General features: G+C 36.0%; 1 protein-coding gene across 2 annotated transcripts; it reads right to left on the bottom strand.

The window, feature by feature from the left end:
* Nucleotides 1-77: 77 nt before the first annotated feature.
* On the bottom strand, nt 78-24,474 carry gtpbp3 (GTP binding protein 3, mitochondrial). 2 transcript variants are annotated; one of them, XM_055183364.2, is made up of 9 exons: nt 24,212-24,457; nt 23,898-24,136; nt 23,739-23,825; nt 23,277-23,479; nt 16,941-17,013; nt 13,437-13,580; nt 4,300-4,465; nt 2,772-3,071; nt 78-380 (listed from the first exon to the last, which is right to left on the bottom strand). In XM_055183364.2, the coding sequence occupies exons 1-9, from the start codon at nt 24,262-24,264 to the stop codon at nt 149-151; spliced, it is 1,497 nt and encodes a 498-aa protein (XP_055039339.2). In that variant the 5' UTR covers nt 24,265-24,457; the 3' UTR covers nt 78-148. The 2 variants fall into 2 exon arrangements, with proteins under 2 accessions (XP_055039339.2, XP_073731959.1); XM_073875858.1 differs by lacking the exon at nt 2,772-3,071 and having other exon boundaries at nt 24,212-24,474.
* Nucleotides 24,475-24,789: the final 315 nt, after the last annotated feature.

Raw genomic sequence — 24,789 nt, 5'->3', positions numbered from 1 at the left:
GTATTGGTTTTGTCTTTTCTATGTGAGCATCCACTCCCCTAGTAAACCCTTCAAAAGCATCCATTGAATAACTCAACTTGTGTCATGTATTTTAAGTAAAGACATTTACTCCTCACAAAGAGCTGTTCAGATGGGACACAGTACGAGTCTATTTCCCAATGCAAAAGTCTTTAAAAATCACATCCAGTATTTCCTCAGCACCAACTTTACCGGTGATCCTTCCCAGACTGGAGAGAGCCAGACGAAGCCCCTCTGCCGCCAGCACCAGATCCACATCTCTGTAGTGATGATACTGATGTAAAGCCTCTGTGCTCTTCTGCAGGTGAGTCCTATGACGGGTCTGAGTCAAACTTGGGTTGCCTAACAGTGGATCACCACACCTTTTGACAGACAAAGACATGAGACTTATGTTAAGAATGATCTAATCCAACTCTTAACATTGTATAATGTCTTAAAAGAAGTTTTGCAAACACAGTTCCTGTTCACCGCTTTGAGGAAACATTTTAGCTAATAAAAATGTTTTGGATTATACTACACAACTTTGAAAATCGAATACCTTTATACACTTACCAACTTTATGAACGATGCCCAATGTGTTTGGTTTTTACTGGCTGGTCAGTGTATGATTTAAGTTGTAGGGTATCAAACATTTCAAGACTTCCTTTAAAGGGGGCTCAAAATATTAAACATGTTTCATATCTTCAATTTAGACAGAATTATAGTCTAAGAACATTTTGGGCTCTACCATACACCCGGCACAATGCAGCGCAATGCGCAACGCAAGTGTCTTTTGCTAGTTTCAACCCGGCGCAATTATCATTTTTAGGTTTAGCGCCATGTTATTTAAATAGCAAATGCATTTGCACCCAATTTTGCGCCCATGGGCGTTCTGGTCTAAAAAAACGAGGTGTGTGCTGGCGCACTAGTTTGGCGCGGTGCTATTTTGAGGCAACTAAAATAGACTACGCCATTCACCAACAAAAACCTGGTTTAAGTCTAAAGTCAATGACGCAATATTGTTTTTGTTATTTAATGAGCGCGTTATTAATATGCACCTATAAACAGGACGCCAACGCGGGTTAATTTGCTTAACACATGGATGCGCAGCAGCTCATAAAAGTTTTAAAATATGAAAAATCAAAGTATTAAAATTTAAAAGATTATTATTGAGTCTCTTGGACATAAATGAGGACTGATTATGAGACGTTAGAAGGCGCAAAGAGCTGCTTCACCTGTAGCCTGGTTTAAACGAATGCATCTGTTTAAAAAAAAAAAAATGTAAATGCTACCCTACGGATTTATGGATATGTGGATATGGTGAGATGAGAAACATTTTTAAGTAATGCTTTTAAAAAAAACACATGGCGCTGTCCGAGTGCTGAAGCGTCTCCGCACGTTTGTAAATTCTTTATCTCCTGTTTGTTACAAATAAAGTATTTTTAGAGTACAAACCTTTTCTTGTATATTTGCAAATTATTTTATGAGATTACAATGATTATGTAGGATATCAATAGACGGTTTCAGCAGTAACAACATAAACAAGCGGCTGTCGCGTTCCGCACGTAACTTCCGGCAAACTCCGCTAATAATAAATAACCACAAAGTACTTTAAACGTAGTTTATTTATATAACAAGCAAAAAAACAACACATAGATTACCTAGGAAACCAAAAAATTTGTTATTTTCGACGAGGCATTTGTTCAAGAGATCAGTTTAGCAGCTAGTCAGACCATTGAAAAAACGAAACCGGAAGTAAAGTTCGAATCCAGAGGTGTATCACGTGCGTCCGATGAAACCGTCTATACATTTACAGCAATTAAAAGCCTGCTATTTTTACTTCTATGACTAAAAGAAAATGGCTTTTAAAGGTTTTAATAAAAATTTTAAAAAATATATTTTTTAACATTAATCTTAAACTGGTGGTCTTCTTCCTCCGCTTAGTTTTTCAGTTTACAAAGTCCATCATCTAAATAGGGATTAGACATAGCGCCAGCGCAACAGGCTTTTAAAGCGGATGAGAGCTGATAGTCTTATTGGTTTATTGCCGTTACGCCCAAAACACACCCATTACTCATTAGGAAACAAATGGGTAATGGCACACAAACCATTTTTCCCGTCATTAAATAAGCAAAAGTGGAATCAGACACGCCCATTACGCGCGTGCGCTTTAGATCATGCTCTTAGATCATTAAAATAGGGCCCAATGAGTCTAGACACATCACACACTATGATCTATATAATCCAATTAACTCCATTCACCCAAAATTTGCAGAGTGGCACTAACACACTTTCAGAAAAAAGAAAATTGTACCTTTTCTGTCACTGGGGTGGTACCATCAAAGGTAAATTTTTGTGCTTTTATGGCTATACAACACATTGAAACGTTGTACCTTTTGAGTTACAATATTATACCCTAATGATTCATTTTTTACCCGTTAATTTTTTTTAACTGTACCTTTAAAGGGGGGGTCTAAAGCTGTTTAAGGGCGCAGATGAAGATGGGTGGTCGCGCAATAGATGTCTCTCCTTTTGGATCGCTCTCTGGCACGATTTGCAATCACATTGCACGTTCTGCGCCTGAACCCAAGTGAACCATGCTCCAGCCCACCTCTACAAGCCGGCCAGGGCGCGATAAACCAAACCGGGTGTGGTTTGGATAGCGTAAGTGTGCCCTAAGAGTTGGATTCCTCAAGCTAAACGTGACCATGCAAAATGTGTAGATGTAATGCATGTGCGTAAAATAAATGTTTTGATTGATCAGTAACACTTACAATGTCTTCAATCGTTCCTGTAATACGGTCATGAGATCCTGCAGACCATCTCTAGTGTGGCATGACAAAAAACAGAAATGGGGAACATTTCCAGCCTGCATGAGCGAAGCTCGGACGCTGCGCTTTTGCTCGGTGGAGATGAGGTCACTTTTGTTAAGGATCAGGATACACTGTCGCCTGTCAGATGTTTGCTCCAGGATGCTCCTCAAGTGTCCACTAAGGAAGGCGGGCATCAATCGAGGCTCAGAAGGAAGCTGCGTCAAGTCGACAACCGCTAGAGTAACATCTGCCTGCTCCACCCTGAGGACGACAGCGGATGATCACTTCTTAAACCTGTTTCCTGAACCCGATCAACATCTTATAACCTCCGACCTCACAGAAACAACCCTAACAAAAGAAAAGTGGACGCGTCCTGAACATAAACCATGTCTCTTTAAACGCTTGAGTCACACAAATTTTATTGCACAAGATATTTATTGATTAATAAAATAAATCAAAGTGGCACCACCAACAAACAAATGATGGCAGAGTTTTCTCTCGCTTTACTTTTCTCTCCCATTTCGGTCACAATGTGATTTTAGTGGATGTCTAAATTTTGTTTAAGTTAAAGCTGGAGTATAGTTTGTTTTTTTACGTGTGTGCAAATGACAGAAACTATTTGACAGAGTAATGACAAATTCAATTTGTATCACTGGCAAAAAGTAGTTAGAATTATAATGGCCTCATGACACCCAATGTCAAAACCAACCACATGACAGTTTAATGTAATGTTAACCCACAAAGCTAGGTAGTTTCTCAAGTTTTATAATTAACCTGATAGATTTATGACAAGTTATGTTGTCTTGGTAATGTCAAGTTGTCATGACAAGTTATGATGTAGTGGTTTATATCAAGTAGTCATAACAAGACATCTCAAATAATGTCACCTTTGCATTAAAAATGACATAATTGAGCAAATGACACTTAATTGTCATAAACGTGCATAAAATCTCCTTTATGTTCATGACACGTGTCCTGTCGTGATTATAAAGATGTCATGTCAGTCTTATGAACACCTCATCAAATAAAGTGTCACCAACTCCTATTTTTCATCTATGCCTAGGTAAATACAGCTTTACATTCTACGGCACCTTTACGGTACATTTTACTGTATACAGTATCCATACAGTCCTACTAGTTTTGGGTACGCCAGTCGTTTGGCAAAATGCTGCATTGAAAGCGTCTTCAATTGTAAGTCACTGTGGATAAAACAATAACATGTATATGTGACTTTTATACTCGGCAAAGATAACATAACAAAACACGTGCGTAATGTATAACCGTTGTTCATTTTTCATTCTCGAAAAACCTGACACATACCTAGATCTAAATCTCTGAGTAAACAAAACGTTTCCCCTATACGGCAAAGTCTAGAGAGATATTTCCCCTCCACAGGTCATTTTTAGGATGGCAACGTCGGAATGTTCACAAAAAATGCTTCAGTGTTTATTTTGCCTCGGTTTTCCCACACATCTCCGTAAATACCCACCTCTGCCTGGCGCGCCGGACGCCCTCCTGCTCCACGCTGTCTGTGGTGTCTCGCAGACCTGCGGTGTCACTCAGCAGTACAGGATAGCCGCCCATGTCTAAAGGGACCTCCACCACATCTCTGGTGGTTCCCGCTGTGGGAGACACGATGGCAGCAGGACGCTGAGCTAAAGCGTGAAAGAAGATACTTTGATTAAAACACTAAACACGTAATCATGTCAAAGATTAAAATCACACTTTTGATCACGATTAGATTATAATTAGCTAACCATTTATCAAAATATCTTCTTTTGTGTTCATCAGAAAAAAGAAATTCATACAGGTTTAGAACAACATGAGGACGAGAAAATGAAACTATCCACTTAAGTCTGTATTTAAAAGACAAGGCTATATAAATAACTATTCCGGCCCTTTACTTCATTTTATCCCCATTAAGAGTCGAGATATTGAGGGCCCATGAGACATTTTGTTCTTGTATTTTCGTTTTCAGAACGAAGGGCACAGAGAATTACCAAAATCAAAACGTGACAGTTTTAAGGAAACATCAGCTTAAAGGCTTTGTATGTCTAACACTGGAACGTGTCCGGTATATAATGACCGTCACTGCCAGGTCTTTCTCTATAGGGCCCTACGTTCATCCTTTACTATATTTAAGGTGTTGTTATTGCAAGAACACAAAAACAACACAAAGTTCACATCCTGTCAAATCTGTGGCATAAGACAAATCGTTACAGTAATTAAATGCATACGAGGGCAGGCACGTACTGTATGCACACTGTTTTTTGTGTGTGCAGATGATAAGCATCTTTCTAAAGCAGCATGGCGCTAGAGACATCAGGGTAGGTTTGAGGGAATGCACATATTGATAAAATGTAAAGCCTGAATTGATGAAAGTGTAAAATAAAAGGGTTTTCCAAATGCACAAACATAGATAAACGTGAAACCAGGGATTGGCGCTGGGCTCAGAAGCTTAAGGGTGGGTTGCACCAACAAGGATTAGGCCTAAATCTGGTTTAAATCAAAGCTTATTTAATAGTTCTGTTGCACCAAACTTTAAACCTGTTTAAAAATAATCAGGTTTTCGTTTAAACTGTCATTTTGATCCAAGTTTTACAGTAAACCTAGATTATCTTTAATCCTGTTGCTCCATTACTTTAAACTCTGTTTTAAATCTCAGTGAGGGATTCACTTTAAACTTGCATATGAGGAGGTTAAAATATGTTTTTTACAATTAAATATCTGGCTAAATGATTAGAAACACATACCGCGAGCGTGGGGGCGCTATTCAAAGATGCGTTTATTATAACGTCTCAACAAACTGTGTTTGGCGGCTCAAAAAGATTATTAACAGCACCGGTGACAGCTACCGATGCTCGTATGTGCTTCTCCTCTGTCACGCGTGCTCCAGTCAGACGAATGACAGTGAATGAACGGACACACGGTGGGGCTTCATGACAAATGCGTCGACACATCTTGTTCATTATATCACAATATCTGCACCTGTTTTGTTTGGTGTGCCCCAGGGATCTATTTTGGGACCATTATTGTTTTCCATTTATATGCTGCCTTTGGCCCACATTTTCCAGAAGTACAACATTTCATATCACTGTTATGCAGATGATTCTCAGCTTTACCTTCCAGTAAGACTTGCCACCACTGCGTCATTTGATGTGTTATTGGAATGTGTAGATGATATTAAAAGGTGGATGACAAATTATTTCTGCAGCTAAATGAGGAAAAAACAGATGTTTTAATTCTTGGTTGTCCGGCAGATTCTGTTCCTGCTCTGAAAGCCCAGTTAGGTCCTCTCTCAACAAATGTATGCACCCAAGTCAAAAACCTTGGAGTAATTTTTGACTCTTCATTATTCTTTGACAGACAAATTAGTGCAGTTATTCAAGGAAGCCTTTTCCATTTAAGATCTATTGCAAAGCTGAAGAATCTTCTCTCAAGAAAAGATTTAGAAGTTGCAATTCATGCATTTGTGACATCAAGATTAGACTATTGCAACTCTCTTTATTGTTGTCTTCCGCAATCTTCACTATCTCGATTACAAACTGTTCAATACAATACAATACTCATCAAAACACCATCCAGAGAAAAAAAAATCAAAATTATATAAAATCCACAGTTCAATAATGTCCAACTCAAAATACAAAGTATTATTATTCCACACATGTCACAAAAAAGGTACAAAGTCCAATTCTCCATTTAAACCTGGAAATGTTGTTGGTTTCAATGTATATATCCAAAAGGACTCTCTTTGTAAAAGCCTTTTAACCCTATCTCCTCCTCTTGTCATTCTAGAAACATGTTCTATGCCGATAATCTTTAATGTACTCGGACTACCATGATTTGCATTTTTATAATGTTGAGCCATTGGGTAAAGCGGATTACAAACAAAAATTGCATTTTTATGTTCTGATAATCTGATCCTTAATTTCCTCGTAGTCATCCCTACGTAGAAGCAACCACACATGCATTCCAACCTATACACCACAAACGAAGTATTGCAATTAATAAATGATCTTATTTTAAATTCAACTCCTAAGGTTACATCTTTAAACATATTCGTCTTCAACATATTATGTGGGTGATTCTCACGAAACCATTGAAACACCACGGCACTAATGATTGTAGCTTTAAAATGTGTAATATAGTAACATTAAGAATTAACACAATACTGTGTTCTACCTTGCACAATGTGTGATTTCAACATAAGAATTTATAATTGTAAATTTTATCTCATTTTCTGCTGAAATTCTCATTACCGCAATGTGTCCGACTGTGTTTGAACATGCGTTATGTTGTAATTTAATCAAATTAACACAAAAATATTAAGAAAAAAAATAAATGGATGTTTTGCTAGACTACTTTAGATGACAGAAAAAATATTTACTGAATATTCATGTATAATAATAATGAAAAAAATTAGGAAAATTATGTGTCCATGCCTGATGTTCTCATCCTCCGCAACACTTTTTGAGAACAGTTTAAGCACACATACAGAATTTTAATAAAGTTTGATTTTGAGTGACCAAGCACATGGACCAGTTACTTCAAGATGGCTACCAGGTAAGATCATTTTTTTACAGTTAATTTGAAATATTGTCTTGTCAGAATGCTTACACGACATTTTGATTATCATTACCGCAACAGATGCTTATTAAATGTTAATTTAATTAATAGAAGCATAATACTTTGATTTTAAATGCATGTGCAGAATCTCCAAATTATGTTCTTTCAGGTTTGTCATGTCATTTTGAAAATATGTCAGTGTTGATGTTTTCTGACTGTTGCGGTAATGAGATTTTTTAGGACTAATTTTTTAAATTATGTTACATACAAAAAGTGTTAAATGATGAGTAAAAGTTTTTAAATTAATGTTCCCATTTACTCCAGACTTTGTTTTTCAATGTCTGGTGGGAAAAAAGTAAATTTAAGCAATTTTTACATTTTCATGCTTGACATTTTTAAAACCAAGTTTTCGTGAGAATCACCCATATACATATTATCACAATGATTGCAGTTGCCACATTTGTAATTTCCTGCACTTTGACGTAACCATTGTTGATGTTTAATATCACCAGAAAATTCAACATTGCGGACAAAATAAAATCGCAGATGAAGGGTTTAATACAGTTTAAAGTTTTAATCTAAGATTTGTTAATCTGTGTTTAAATTTAAGTTTGCAACACAACTTGAATTAAAATTAAACTGAGATCAACAAACCTTAGATTAGCTCTAAACTCTGCTTAATTTAATCCTTGTTGGTGCAACCCACCTTAAGATTCTGAATAGACTTTAACTATAAGTTAAAATGTATGAAGCGTTTTGACTGTGTCATTAAATATTTTGCTTAGGAACTGAATACCGGTACAGTTTTCATAAGAAATATGATGTGTGTAACTTATTTTGAAACAGTTAAAAGATTTTGTAAAATGTAAAATTTGTTTTACTCCTATTGCCAACATTTTTCAGGAACAGTGTGGATCTGAAATGGTTCAACCTCGAGAAAAATCTAACCTAATTTGTAACAAGCAGGAATTTGAAGATATGCATGAATATGAGCTATGATATATAACCAAATTCTTTGAGTAACTTTGGTCTTACTCTTTTGAAATGCTGCCAAGCGCTGTACTAAAATAGTCGTGCATATATCAGCCCAATACACCGCTGCTCCATGTTTTGTTGAACAAATGAAAGTTTGACAAATTGTTTTACCGTGCACGCTTTCTATTTTTTGCTGCACTTGTATGTATTGGTATTAAACTATGTTTCCATATGTGCATTGGAAGGAAGAGGCCAGTTTCATTTAAGTGCTCTTTGTGTCAACTTCCTGTAATAGTTTATAAAACTGACATTTTTAAATGATTTAGGTTGTTTGTTTGTCGTTACGTTCAATCCTCAAGAGAATAATATGATACATTTAGGGCTGTCAAAAGATTAATCGCGATTAATCGCATACAAAATAAAAGTTTGTTTTTGCATAATACGTGTGTGTAATCATTATGTACACTCTTAGAACATTAGTGTTGATTCTGGGACAACACACTAAATGCGCTGTCCCAGAATCCACCCATCTCTGTATTATTATTGAAACAACACATTGTGTGTTACTTTTAACACAAGTTGTGTTTTATTTTAACACAAAAAATACATCAACAATCCTTTCTAAGAGTGCATACATAAATACACACGCATGCATGTATGCATTTAAGAAGCCTTTACATATATATTTTTTTCGATTTTGATATATGTGACCCATGCTTGCAAAATGAGTCTTAATGTGCACTGTCTAATTTGAGCTAGAGGCAAAAATATAAATATCGATTTTGGTCAAAATTTCGTTTTTCATAAACGTAAGTATATTAAGCCCTCATCTAGCGACCCCAATGCTCTAAATAGTCATTAAACGTCTAAAATTATCTTTATTTGTATGTTTTCTAAAAGGCGACTGTCCTAAAAACCTATACAAAGATGCATGCATCCACAAAAGTGCTGACATTTTGTTTTCGGTTTAAAAACATGCAGGAATTAGACAAAAAACATTGTGTTAAAATAAAACACAAGTTGTGTTAAAAGTAACGCAAAATGTGTTGTTTCAATAATAACACAGATATGTGTGGATTCTGGGACAACTGGGATTGAAAACATTTTTACACAGCGGGGTTACAATGATAATGAAATGAAAACACTATCTGCAGTGAAGCAACACAAACAAAGAAAGTTATTTTAAAAAGTTGACTATCAACTTTTTCAACACAGCTACAGGATCCATGTACTATAGTGGAGTGGATAGAAGTTGTTAGCAGATGACCAAATATAAAGTGTCCAGATACATATATACGAATATTAGTAGTATATTATATTAGTGCAACCAAACGCAACAACCAGACATTTTGATGTTGGGAAACTGTTTTAATAAACTTTGCTAACACGTTACAACCACTGGGGAATAACACCACTTCTGTTGCCAAAATGCGCACGCAGGCTATTTGATCAACGTGCGCTGTGAAAAGATTTATTGGGTGTAACCGAGCATGTGTTCTGTCCAATATTTACCCATTATGAGTGTAGTTAAATTCCAATGTTAACATTTAGAATAATAGTAGTTTATTTCACTTAGATTACTTAACTATTAATTCATTGGACTCTATCTTACACCAGGCGCAATCCGCGACGCAAGTGTCCTTTGCTAGTTTCCACCCTGCGCAACTATAATTTTCACGTTTAGCACCACGTTGTTTAAATAGCAAATGCTTTGCGCCTCCTTTTGCGCCCATGGGCATTCTGGTCTGAAAATGAGGTGTGTTCAGGTGCATTGTTGGCGCGTTGCTATTTTGAGGCAACTAAATAGACTACGCCATTGACCAACAAAAACCTCGTAATAAATACTTATTTTTCACCATCATTTACAAATAAGTTCTTAAAAAATCAGACAATGTGATTTTCTGGATTTTTTTCCTAATTTTGTCTCTCATAGTTGACGTGTATCTTTGATAAAAATTACAGGACTCTCTCATCTTTTTAAGTGGGAGAACTTGCACAATTGGTGGCTGACTAAATACTTTTTTGCCCCACTGTATATGATGACTCTGTACCTGTGGATATGGTGAGATGACAAACATTTTTAAGTAATGCTTAAAACAAACTCATGACGCTGTCCAAGTGCTGAAACGTGCGGAGAGCCGTTTGTAAATTCTTTATCTCCTGTTTGTTACAAATAAAATATTTTTAGAGTACAAACCTTTTCTTACATACTTGTAAATTCTTTTTTGATGATATTGGATAGCCATACATTTAAAGCAATTAAAAGCCTGCTTTTTTACTTCCATGACTAAAAGAAAACGGGTTTTAAAGGTTTTAATAAAAAAATAACAATTTCAATACAAGTGAAAAAAACACAATTATTTAACATTATTCTTAAACTGGGGATCTTCTTCCTCCGCTTAGTTTTTCAGTTTACAAAGTCCATCATCTAAATAGGGATTAGACATAGCGCCAGCGCAAAAAAGGGGATGAGAGCTGAGACTCTCATTGGTTTATTGCACGGTATGGTCAAAATACTCCCATTACAATAGGACCAAGCCTTTTCGACCAACTGTCGGCACACAAACCATTTTTTCCGTCGTTAAATTAGCAAAAGTGGATTCGGACACGCCCATTTAGACGTTGCGCTGTGCGCTTTAGACAATGCGCTTAGATCGTTAGAATAGGGCCCATTATTACTAGTTTGCGCTTATTTAGTGATTGATACATTGTGCATTAGTTTAAACACACAGATCAAATTCGAGTTTTTAACATGCTGCTATTTGAATTTACTACGTGAATCATGACATATTGGTCCCTAAATAAGCTAAAAATATTAAGTTTTCGCTTACAAACGTATCAGTTCAATTCAGAAGACCCAATGGAGTTATTTGGATTACATTAATGATAAATGTGATTGCTTTATGGAGTTTCACCATGATAAGTCCCATAAAAGAAGTTGACCCAACAGCAATTTGATTATTTTGATTATTTAATTTTCCATTTGGGTGAACTACTTTTTCAATTGATCTCCATTTGTACCTGAATCTACACTGCAAGAAAATCCTTGTTGCACTCGAGTTTTTTAGTTTAATCAACTTGAATTAGCAATTTATTTCAACTTTCTTGAACTCCTAGTCAAGAAAATTGAAATGAATTGTACAGTGTAGGAAGTAGGACAAGAGAAGTTTAGGCATCCCAGCGGAGCTCACACCAGTGCAAGCCAGATCACAAACAATAACAGACCTGATGAATGTGGGGTAATTCAGGGCAGGAAGTTCGACAATATCCACACATCCCCCTCAGCTACTGGAGAGGTCAAATGTTAGAGGTAAACGTCATTAAAGGTCTTGTTATCTCAGTTCATGTGTGTTTGTGTGTTAATAGAGTCATTTACCACACACGCTAACCTCCTGTCATGGGACAACATCCTATTTTATACATCCCAACATCCTAAATCTGTTAATCAACTTTATGTTAAGGTCAAAATACAGTATTTCCACAACAGTCATGACTGTACGTTATACGTACGTTACACTATACTGCTTGTAAATTGTCTACCTAAATCAAAAAGTAAATAGATAAAAATTATATTTGAGTGTAAAATTATTTACTTGTAGATTATCTTAAAGGGGGAGTTCACCCAAACTAAAAATTCTGTAATCATATTACTCATCTGTCATGTTGTTTCAAACCCTTATGACTTATTCATATTTGTTTTACGCTTACCATATATACTGTAGTAAAAATAATAGTACCTTTAAGGACATTTTACTATAATCTGTAATTAACTGTTTTTGAAAGACTGTTGAAAAATATGACAAACGTGAAAGTAGCAACAACAGTATTTTGGAAACTAATAAACTGGGATACATTGGGATATGCTTATCATACACAAATATCAAAGTGCAAAACATCATGACTGACCAATCACAATCCAGTATTTCAGGGAACCGTGAAAAAAATGCTTAAAGAGATAATTCACCCAAAAATGAAAATCTCTCATCATTTACTCATCCTCAAGTTGTTACAAACATGTATATCGTCGCTGCCCGATGAAACTCACGTATGTCCAAAACGGTTACTTTTCAGTAAGTGAAAAAAACACTGTATTTCAAAAGCAGTTGAATGTAGCGTTGTCACACTTGGTACGGCATCTTTACATGTAACCATATTCTTGCCAGTGTAATGATATATTTCACATTTGACCAAAATTTAGTTTAAATGGACATACGTGCATATTTTACAGTAACGGTGGTCGATACGCGTTCTTCCAAACATTAATTAGAATGGCTAAGTCGCGTTTCATATTGACAGATACGCTCAGTTTATTAAATACGCTTAGTTTATTTAATATTAATTATAAATGTATTAAATGTCTCTTCCAAACTATGAAGGGACAATGAATCAATACACTGGCATAGTAATGCTAGACAGATACTTTGTTTGCACAGTCCTACTGTAACTACGTCTGGCGTCAGGGGGGAAACGTTTACCGCGATGAAGGAAAAGTCATTGTCTCACCAGGCTATGTTTATTCATCTATCCAGTGCTGAGCTTCAATGAAACTTCACGAGACTGGCGAGATGCTTCCACAGGGCGGGAGATTCGCGGCGTGATTGACAGCTTTGACACCAAATGGATATCCGTAAAAAATCAGATGACATGATTTCACAACTTTTCATTGGCCATTTAGGTATGTGAAGCATACTGTATATGGAAATGAACCTGGACATTCAATCCGTCGAAAAATCTAAAAATCGGCTAAATGGACATACGTGGTTTTCATTGTACAGCGACAATAGATTTCTTTGTTTTGCTAAATACAAAGGAAGGTATTTGTAATAAGAAACAGGAGCACCACTGACTTCAATGGTAGGAAAGAAAAATACTATGGAAGCCAATGGTGCTCAAAAACGGTTTGGATACAAACATCACACTAAATATTGTCCTTTTTGTTCAGCAGAACAAAGAAATGAATACAGGTTTGTAACAACTTCAGAATAAGTAAATGAAGACAGAATTTACATTTTAGGGTGAACTATCCCTTTAACTAATCTTACTTTGACCAAATCTAATGTTCAGTAAGTGTAAATCTGATCTTACTCAGCATGTTGAGCAGGCTACTCTTGCCCGCATTGGTGCTTCCAGCAATGACCACCTGAACGCCGGTGCGCAGGCGCTCTCCTCTGCGCTGATCCGACAGGTGATCTCCAATCTGTGTCTGCAGCTGTCGAACAGCTACATCCACTACAGCAGACAAATACAAAAACATTTATAAATCATTTATGAGCATGACTTTACTAAAACACAATGTTTACGTTAAAGCCACAATATGTAGATGTTCATCACTAGAGGCCGCTATTACACAATAACAAAAAGTGAAAGCTTAATGTTAATGTTATGGATTTCGCTAATCATGTTCATGGATGAGGTAATAAATTAATGTTTTTACCTGTATGTGTGATCATATTATTTTATGCCATCATAATAAATGTGCTGCAAGGCAAAACAGCTGCATGTTAGGTAAGGGATAATGTAGAGGCAGCCGGTAGTTATCGGGAAAAAAGCCCCGACAGTGTGATCAGGACCCGACGCGAAGGGGAGGGTCTTGTATCACACTGAAGGGGCTCATTTACCCGACAACCACCGGCTGCCTCCACACCATCCCGTTTATTACACGGCTACTTGCCACATAAGAAATAAACTGGACATGAATATGAATTTGAAACATTTTATTGGCATATTTGTTTTAAATTAACATTTTTATCCTTCCGCGAAACTTTGCACAGATGCATAAAATGATCGTAATACCTTATTAAGATGCTCTGCTTCATACTTGTCTGTCTCCATTTTTTTCTGTTTTAGCCAGTCTTTGAGAAGTTTTAATGCCCATTCTGTATTTTTTTGTGTGTTGGCTTCGTAGCTGTCATGCTCTATTTTGTCAAGTTCAGTCTCAGTAAGCTCTCTGTGTCTTGTCATTGTTCGTTCTTCTATCCACTGTTTAAATGTTTAGTTTTTTCCGTACATGTTAAAATTAATGTCAAAATTTTCCATTCTTAATTGTGGTTGTCCAGTGTTTGTCACAAGATGGCGCCAAACAGTAATCTTTATTGGCGCGGAGCGATTTTACTCGTAAAAGTAGTACCCACTATGCGTTATTACTTTGGAGCGGTTATTATTTGAAAAGAACGAACCTGCAAATGTCTCAACTGAGCAATCAGAATCAAGTATTCCAGAGAGCCGTGTAATAAATGCTGTATAACAACCACTTCCACATTTGGCCGCCCGTGTTGCCTACAGTTTCTACAACCGGAAACTGATATTAAGTCACTAAAAGGGACAATTACAAGGGAGACAAGGGATGCGCCATTATTTAAAATAGGATTTACAAATCCTTGAGAACTTTTGGGATAATGCAAGTTAGGGGTGTCACGATTCTCCAAATCCTCGATTTGATTACATTTTCGATTCTGATGTCACGATTCAATTCGATTCTCGATTTTTAAATGAATTTTTTAAGACAAAAAATTATATGCCTTTATTATTATAATTATTATAGTTTCACATTAACATGCACATTGCGTGCTTTTCCTCGTATGGGGGTTTGTGGGCTTTACTTTACACGGAGAGCTTGTAGAGAGAGAATTCCTTCTTGCACGCAGATAGACTTAATGCGCGCGTCTTGACTCCTATTATCTGAAATAAAACCGGTGCGTCATAAGCAGCTGCGCTTCTGTCTCACATGCACGCGCTCTCGCATCTGTCCAAAGTCTAAACATAAACGAAAGTAATAATCCTTACGTATTTGTTCAGTTTTATGCGTTTCATGCGAGCTGAGGCAAACTATACCTTTTGTTTAAAATATAACACGCTGCATCTTGGCGGCTCTCTCGTGCACCTGCAGAGAGCTGCGCTCTGTCCGAAGGCAGATCACTAGGTAGTAATCCTGTTTATGATATGCATTCAAGGAGTTGTAGCAATACATCGCTCATGTTTAAAATATAAATCGCGTTCCGCTGGATGGATGTTTTTAAAGGCACTTCTGAGAGTTTATTTTCCCCCGCTTGGCAAGCCGACCGGACGTGAGATGGGGCGTGGCAGCATCGACGATCCCATTTTTTAATTCGAAGTTCGAGGTTGTGACTTCATTTCGATCGATTTCGATTTAAAATCGAAAGCGCGACACCCTTAATGCAAGTACACATCTGCATGAAAAACATGACACTGTGCAATTGGTTTGTTGATATCTTATTACAAAACTCTTATATATTGTGGCTTTAACAGAGATGCATGACCTTTAAAGGGTAAGACCTATTATGTATATGTACAGATTTATCTTAAAGCCTAAGCACTTTGCCTACGGGAAGCATTATTTTGCATGCCGTCTATTAGTGCCTTTACAACTGCAACTCTCAGAGGAAGTGGATGTCTGTGACAAACATGTTCTTGACGCACAATAAAATCCCTTATTCTCAGAAGCAACAGACTTGAATTTAATACAACACCCAAACATCTGGCCAAAATAGGTCACATAATTGCAGAGGTATTAAAAAGACAGCCAGGGCTCTTCAGATAGCACTGACAGGGTTCCCACAACTTAGTAAACTTCAACATAAAGGACCTTTCAAGGACTTTCCAGGTCCAATATCCTCAAATTCAAGGACTAAATGTGGGGGACACATTTCAAGTGAGAGCAAGGTTACATCAGGTTAAAATACATTGTCACAGTTTCCTTTCGAGGGAACTCGCGCTGCGTCAATGGGGTTACACTTTGGGGACACCTCCAGGGGTAAGTGCATCTGAATGTGTATATCAAATTCCACCAATGGTGAGGCTTAACGACAAAGACATGGTGACGCGGGAGCCAGGAAGTATATCGATATCTGAAATATTGCCAAAGACGGCGTTACAAGGACGCAGGAAGTATGGCAAGGGAGACGCAGCGTCTCGTTCCCTTCTCAGGAAACAACAGTTACATACGTAACCCGAGACGTTTTCATTTGTCAAACACGCAAAAAAGCATTTTGGTATGAATCAACATTCACATACAGAAGATATAAGCATTTAAAGTGAACAGTTTAGCACGTGTGCTTAAAAAGTCTAACATTTTTATGATATTATCCTACACTACACCGGAAACAAACGTCTTGCATAAAATAGATTCAAGCACTTTCAATGACCTGTATCTATGTATATTTTCACACACTTCCGAGGGCCTTAAACTTTTTTCCCCCAGATTCACAAACTTTTAAGGATTTCAAGGACCCGTGGGAACCCGGCACTGATGACACAGAATATCTTAAACCAAACTTTTAAAAATTAAATAAGGTTCATGTCTGCAGAGTTCATTTTAGTGGATTTTATTCTCAGTGCTTTATTGGGAGTGGTACAGATTGATTAAAAAAATGGGTCTTTACAGAAAGTTTCTTTCAAACAGACACATTTTGAGGCACAATTAGAGATAAAGTTCACACTTAAAGGTCTCTACCATATAGGTTGAGTAGGGTATAGGAAAGTTCATGTCCAATTGGAATTTGCCCTGAGGTTATCGTTAACAGGAAAGTCTCAAGGCATTCTGGGAATGAATCAGTGCTGTGATTGACATACCGTCATTTAAGATTCCATCCTCTACGAGTTCATCCTCACTGAAGTCGATGAATGCTTCAACATGTGCCAAGCACTGTATGACAAAGACACAACATAATCAAACTATATTGGTTTTACTGTTTTTCTCAGTTTCTTTGGATCATTTCTCGAATTAAATTAGCAAAAATTTGCCTGCGTTTCTTGGATCAATTCTTACAAAAATTTGACCAAAATAATTTAACAGCGTTATGTTTTGCAATAAACCTCCATCTTGGCGTTGTGCATTGTACGCATTTTTGAGGATGCTCCACAGCGCGCTGTCTTGCGGTGTTGCCAGGTCCTCGTCTTTTTTGTACTTGCATTTTGGCACTTAACCGTTTATGGCTTTTGGCTGATGAAGCGATCAAGATTTTGCTGTTATTAAAGTATGAAGGTACTTTTAAAGATATTTTGATCTTTAAGGTAAGGCATTTGGACTTATTTCCGTTAACTATTGGATTTTTCTTGTTCACCGTTTTTTTCATGCAAGATCTGGCAACACTAGTCAGGAAACGCTTGTGCCTCTGTCATTTTCTGCACTTTTCCCCTTCAAGTCATGTCCATGATGCTTGTTTTAACACTTTATTAACTACTAGTTGTTCAGTTCGGTTATGTACACATTATGCAGAGTTTCTGTAAATGCGGTTGTGAGTCCCGTAAATTACTGAACTGTGTGTGTACAGAACAGGATTAAGCATTAAAAGGTGAACTGACAACCAAATTAATATGCATGTGTGTACCGGACCAAATTTATGTCTCAGTATTTTCTGATGTAAATTTTGGACAAATTCACATTTTCACCTTTTGTTCTTTAAACAAATTACACACATTATGAAAATCATATTATACAGAACAAAAAAAAGATTCACTTGATAGCAATTTATCAAATCAGTTCACATTTACAAAAGACTAAAAAAACATATGGAAAATATGCTTACTGTTACAGATTATGATACAAACACTGTAAAAAAATTCCATAGAAATTACAGTGTTATTGCAGCTGGGTTGCCGGTAACTTACCGTAGATTTAAATTTATGTTATTTACTGGCAAGAGTTTGTTCAAAGTTAAATACATTTTAAATATTAACAAGTCTTTATCTTTACAGACTAAAACTCCCAGAATGTTTTGCTTGATGCAGTTTTTTTTAGTTTTACTCTGTAAAGACAAAGACTTGTAAATGTTTAATGTTCATTTAACTTTCAACAAAATGTTGCCAGTAAATAACATAAATTTAAATCTACTGTAAGTTACCGGCAACCCAGCTGCTATAACACTGTAATTTCTACTGAATTTTTTTACAGTGAAGGTCAACCATTTTGCATGACATGCCTATAATGAACTAATTCCTAAATGTTTTGAAGTGTAAGACTATTCAACAAGAACCACACTGCAAAATATGACTTTCTTACCTAGAATTGTTGTCTTGTCAGGGCTCAACATAAAGGAGTGCCCGGTGGCCCGGGGCAAGCGTGAGAGACGTTCGGGCCAGTAAAAAGTTTTGGCACTTGCCCGATTGGGTCAGTGCTTCACTCTCAGTCACTAAATTATATTTTCATCAATGTATATTATTTCAGATCTTGGAAGCAGACATTTACTTGGGTAAAACACGACGAAAGAAAGATGCAATATTTTGTACAATTTGCTGTCAGTTTACAGGTAAAGCAGAAAGGTTGGGAGCCTTTTTTCGTTGGAACATGTCTGTGTCATTGTACATGTATACAATTATATTTGCCTTTTGAATTATTATTTTTGAATATGTAACACTGACATTTATTTATTGGGGCCAGTGAAAATTTTGGCAGGGCAAGTGAAAAATTGTGTTGAGCCCTGCTTGTTTTCTGTACAAATATAAAGAAAATAGAAAAATGACCTAGTTTTTAGACCAAAAATATAACATTTAAGTGAATTTGTGCTAAAACAAGCAAAAAAATCTGCCAATGGGGTAAGAAAAAAATCTTGAAATAAGTTTAGTTTTTTCTTAAAAGCCTTAAAAGAAAAAATTTCTCACCCCATTGGCAGATATTTTTGCTTATTTCAAGCACAAATGTACTTAAATGTAATTTTTTTTTATCTAAAAACTAGACTTATTTTCTTAGGTCATTTCGATGATCAAGAAAATGCGTCTTGTTTAAGAATTTTTTGATATTTCTACTGAAAACAAGACAAAAATACTAAGTAAGAGTCGTTTTTTTGCAGTGCAGTTGAATGTATTTGATGAAAATCAGCAGAAAATTTTACATAATCATCTGCATGATTGTAGCACGCATTTGCAATTTTTTCTCATTGCAAAACAATGAGAATTTGCTTTTTTGTTGTGCACAACTGACTTCTTTATGTGGAGGTTGAAAAAAGTTTGAAAAATTGAAAAATAATTTTTGATCTGAATAATGCTCCAAAGCGACTGAGGAAAAACTGTAATTTTACTTTATATTACACGAATAACTGTAATGTAGTAATGAACGCAGGATTAACTTTTCCGTTTTGCGGGATGATCTCTTCTTTGTTTACTCATATGCTGCTTTACTCCTGCATTATAGTAGTAAATATAGGTAGCCTATTGTTGGTTCTGATATTGCTTGTGATGTTTCTCAATTCTAGGTCAACTTCGAGCATATTCTAAATATTCAATGTTAAATTGTAAGTTTCAATTTTGCTTACATCTGATTGGTGACTTAGAAACGATAAGACATCTTACTTTATCATAACTCTCCTTTTTATTATTCTTTCCTTTTTAACGCCATATCAGTCTATGTGGCTGTGCTCATGGTGAGATCCAGGTTTTGTTATAACTAAATAAGATTTTTTTTAAACCTTAAGACTAAAATTGGAAATTACTTTGTTAAAACCGTTTCAAAAGCCACAACAGAATAAAGTTCCTTTTTTTTCACTTTTTGGTTTAAATACAGTAAATAATGGCATTCGTAATCAAAAATAACATATGCACCTTTCCCCGACAGACCCAAATAAGCATCTTTGCTCCTTTTCTCAAGCAAATGATCCTTAATGCAAAGCATCAGTCAACATCAGCTTTGGCACACACCCGGTTCAGGATTTCCTGTCTCCTGCTCTCTGCTCTTCACACACAAACAATCGATGCCTCACAAGCTGGATCAGATGGCCAATCCAGCTGTAATTTCTGGATTTATATAAAAGACCTCTAATAAAAAGAATAACCTTTCTCGTTAGCACAAGTGTTCCTCTACCGGTTAAGTCAAGAGAGCCGATTCACCTAACGCCAAAAAGAAAAGAGACTCTTCCTATTACCAAAGTGATACGTATCTGTTAAAGCAATTACCCCTATAACTCAGGTCATTTAAATCTGGTGAAAAAGAGACATTTTTATCACTGATGACACAACCTGAATTTTTTTTTTCATTTCTCAAATCAAAATTTTGTATCTGGGCACAATGGTGACCCAGGATCGTAATCTCAATAACACTTGAATTCTTGCATCACTTTAACCTCCCAGCAATTAAAAAAACATCAAGCATACAAACCTCTAAACAATGTGCACTTATTTGCTGCAGTGTCAACAACTTCCTGGAATTTCCTGTTCACTTAAAACAAACAATGTCTTTTACGGCCTGTTAATGTAATTTAGCTGCCATTATACAATTTTTGCAACTCTCTGTGTGTGTGCAGCACAATACATTGTGCTGTGAAAGAGGGTTTGAGTTCTCTCTTAAACAAATATTGTTTACTCTCTTTAATATTGGTCTTGATCGGAGACCAAAAAACATCTGATCGGTTATATCGAGTCCTGATTAAAGGCTTCGTTCACCCCAAAACTACAATTTTAACATAAATCACTTACCCGTGTGTCTTTCTAAACCACCAAGTCCTTCGATTGTCTTCAGAACACATTTTTAGATAGTTTTGATGAAAGCCAGGAGGCTTGTGTCTGTCCCATAGATAGACTGCAGTTTTATTTTCACAATCAAGCCCAGAAAAGAATATAAGACATCACCAAAAAAGGTCCATATGCCTTCAATAGTTCAATAATAATATTATGAAGCGACAGGAACCCTTTTGTGCATGCCTCTGACGTCACCTGCTGATGTAATTTTATGAATTTATACAGGCTGTTTAAGTATTGTTTACTATGTTTGCATAATGGCTTAAATAAAAAAAGGAAAACACAAAAACGTTGGCACCTACGACATTTGTTTTATTTACTTTGCACACAAGTGTGTTCTTGTCACTTCATAATATTATTATTAAACTATTGATGGCAAATGGACCTTTTTTGCAATGTCTTTTCATTCTTTTCTGGGCTTGAATGTGAAAATCAAACTGCAACCTAAGGTGACCAGACGTCCCCGTTTTCCGCGGACAGTCCAGTTTTTTGGTATTCTGTCCCCGGAAATGTACCCGTTTTACAGCAAGTTCAAAACAACCAGCAAATACACTTAAAAGGGCTGATCAACATTTAGCCTTTGGAGTACCAGACCAGATTAATCATGTAATGATTTTTCACCAGCAGAGGGAGCCGTGAGCTACACTTGTTTGGGCGCCACTGCTTTAGTGATGAAGAATTTACTTTGAGACACATGAGAAAGTGTCATCAAGTAATCATCAATCAAGTTATCATAAGATATGAAAACAGTCAAAGTTATCAGAGTTTTAAGGTACTATGTATGTTATGTTATGTTAAATTAAAGTAATCAACCAATGAAGTGTACTGATCACAGCACGATACTGAGCATTTTGTTTTCTGTAAATGTGTTTACATTTCGCATTACTCCTTCTGTTCTTTATTTTTACAATGTTATGAAATCAGCTGAAGTAGTACCTTAGAAGTAACTTTGAAGAGGTATGTCATATCTTATGAAGGACCACAAGAGTCATGCAAAATGTAATAAAGAACTTTAATATTTAATAACTACCTGGATAATAAAAATAGCAATTAATAGATTTGTTTAAAAATGTATTAATTAATCTATAAATAAATTACAAAGTTACAAAAAAATCATTATGTAACATTTTATTAGTCAATAAAAAGTGAGATTATCAAAATAACGTAGAAATTAAATATTAATCCATTTGAACTATTTATTAATGGATTAATATTTCATTTCTACGTTATTTTTATAATCTCACTTTTTATTGCCTAATAAAATGTTACATAATGATTTTTTTGTAACTTTGTAATTTATTTATAGATTAATTAATGTATTTTTAAACAAATGTATTAATTGCTATTTTTATTGTCCGGGTAGTTATTAAATATTGAAGTTCTTTATTACATTTTGCATGACTCTTGTGGTCCTCCATAAAATGGTGCATTGTATAAAAGAAAAAAATCGATTTACAGAAATTGTTCAATTAATTGAAATAGAAACACTGCAAAAAATGACTGTCTTACTAAGTATTTTTGTCTTGTTTTTTAGTACAAATATCTAAAAATCTTAAATCAAAATGCATTTTCTTAATGAGCAAAATGACCTAAGAAAACAAGACAAAAAATATAAAATTTTTAAAGTACATTTGTGCTTTAAACAAGCTCAAATTCAAGAAAAAAAATCTTAACCCATTGCTTGTTTTAAACACAAATTCACTTTGTTTTAAAGCTACACTCAAAAAATATTTTCAAGAAAATTTTTACTTAGTATTTTTGTCTTGTTTTCAGAAAAAAATATCTAAAATTTTTAAAATTAAGATGTATTTTCTTGATGAGCAAAACGACCCAAGAAAATAAGTCTAGTTTTGAGACCAAAAATGTCAAATTTAAGTGATTTTGTGCATAAAACAAGCAAAAAAATCTGCCAGTGGGATAAGAAATTTTTTCTTGAATTTTTCAAGAAATGTTCAAGATTTTTTTGCTAACCCCATTGGCAGATTTTTTTGCTTGCTTTATGCACAAAATCACTTAAATTTGACATTTTTGGGTTTTTTTCTTGAAAATCATTTTTTTTCAGTGTATAGATTTATTTTAAGTGATTTTGCTCATCAAGAAAATGCATCTTGATTCAAGAATTTTTAAATATTTGTACTGAGATCAAGAAAAAATACTTAGTAATAAAGTATTTTTTGCAGTGAACCCACAACAATACATTTTTTAATTTATAGATAACAACAAATGTGATATTAATTATAATTTGACCATTGAACTAGGAAATGTCCCCGGTTTTCATTTAAAAAATCTGGTCACTTCAGTCTATGTGACAGACAGAAGCCTCCTGGTTTTCATCAAAACCATCTAAAAATGTGTTCTGACGAAAATCTAGGACTTGGTGGTTTAGAAAGATGCATGGGTAAGTGATTCATGCTGAAATTGTAGTTTTGGTGTGAACTAACCCTTTAATGCATTGCTTACTCGCTTTAGACGATCACTCCAGTCTTGATAGATGCGGCCCAGGTCTCCTGCCATCTGTCGGAGGGCCTGCCGCCTTTGTGCCTCAGTCTCTGCGTGGATCAGGTCACCCAGACCCTCCACTTCGGTAAGGTCCAGTTTTCCAGCACTGAACGCCCGTCGGGTAAACTCACCTGCCTCTGCAGGTCGCAGCCCTGGCAAACTCCCTGAAACACAAGGATTAAAAAAGGTGTAAAGTCTCAGTTTGATTTGCTAAATCATAACTCAACAGCACATTTATTCGATCAACAACATTTATAATTGCTAAACACCATGATAAAATTTAAAGCAAGATATTACTACGCACAAGGCAAATGCTGCCATCTAGTGGCCAAAGGTGGAAATACCAATTAGCCGTTATCTTTATACACGTTAAAACGAATGATTACCAATAGTCATATTAATAAACAGTAATATCTAACTTACCAAGCGCTTGTAACACTCCATTTATAACAGCAGGACCTCCGTGAATGTGAAACTCTGCGCAGTCCTCTCCTGTAAAACTGCGAGGACCTTACAAGACAAAACATCCAGTCAGTTTTGTGGTAAAATATGACATTAACTATTTAAAACTTTACGTCTTACCTGGAAACCAGAGGACAAGGCCACGGTCCAGCAGCTCTTGAGTCTGTGGATGTATGATGCTGCGGAGACTGGCGATGCGAGCGGCGGGAAGCACGCGGGTCAGACTGCGGACAGCGAGTGCTGATGACGGACCACTGACCCGAACTACAGCCACCCCGCACCTGCCCTGACCCGACGACAGGGCGAAAACAGTGTCATCCTCTGACCCAGAACATAAGAGCCTTTTCGCTGGAATTGACCTGTCAATCAAACACGTTGAAATTATTTTTACATTTAAGAGTGTAACTCACACGAGGATTTTACATTACAGTTACCTTATCGACGTTACGACAGCGGTGCTTCTCCTCCAACATCTAATAAAGTACATTTTTATCAACTATGTCAGTTGATAAAATGTTTTCTTACTGAATGCACTTGATTTTTATTTTAGCATTTTTAAGATTTATCCTTTATTTTAGCTGAAGGGGATCTATGAAGTTTTGACATTCTTCCATACCGCATCCACACGCGTTTCCACGTGAACTCTGGATGTCATTTTCCAGTTGGTTTGTTATTAAATTTAATTGGTCCGCGTCCACATACGTTCGAGCAAAGAGGCATTGCTATTCGCCAGGCTCAGGTGTCACTTATCTAGATGTCCCTCCTTCTGTGCACCCTAAAAATCCCTCCGTGCGGATACCAGACACAGAAGGAACTTAAAGCGGTGGTTATTTGTTCCACACGACTGAAATGACGTGATTCTTCAGGCAAGTTTAACCAGGCAGGTTAATACACATAAATGTAATGTGATTTTCGCACTGCTCAGTTAAACTCGTTAGAGATTTAGCTATTCTAGTTTACAATGATTTCAATAGTGAAATTCAAAGAAGACTCAATCATAACTTAGCTCACA

This window comes from Misgurnus anguillicaudatus, chromosome 14 (genome assembly GCF_027580225.2).
Source record: "Misgurnus anguillicaudatus chromosome 14, ASM2758022v2, whole genome shotgun sequence".
In the NCBI taxonomy this organism is placed as follows: Eukaryota; Metazoa; Chordata; class Actinopteri; order Cypriniformes; family Cobitidae; genus Misgurnus; species Misgurnus anguillicaudatus.
This window is presented reverse-complemented; position numbering and strand designations above follow the sequence as displayed.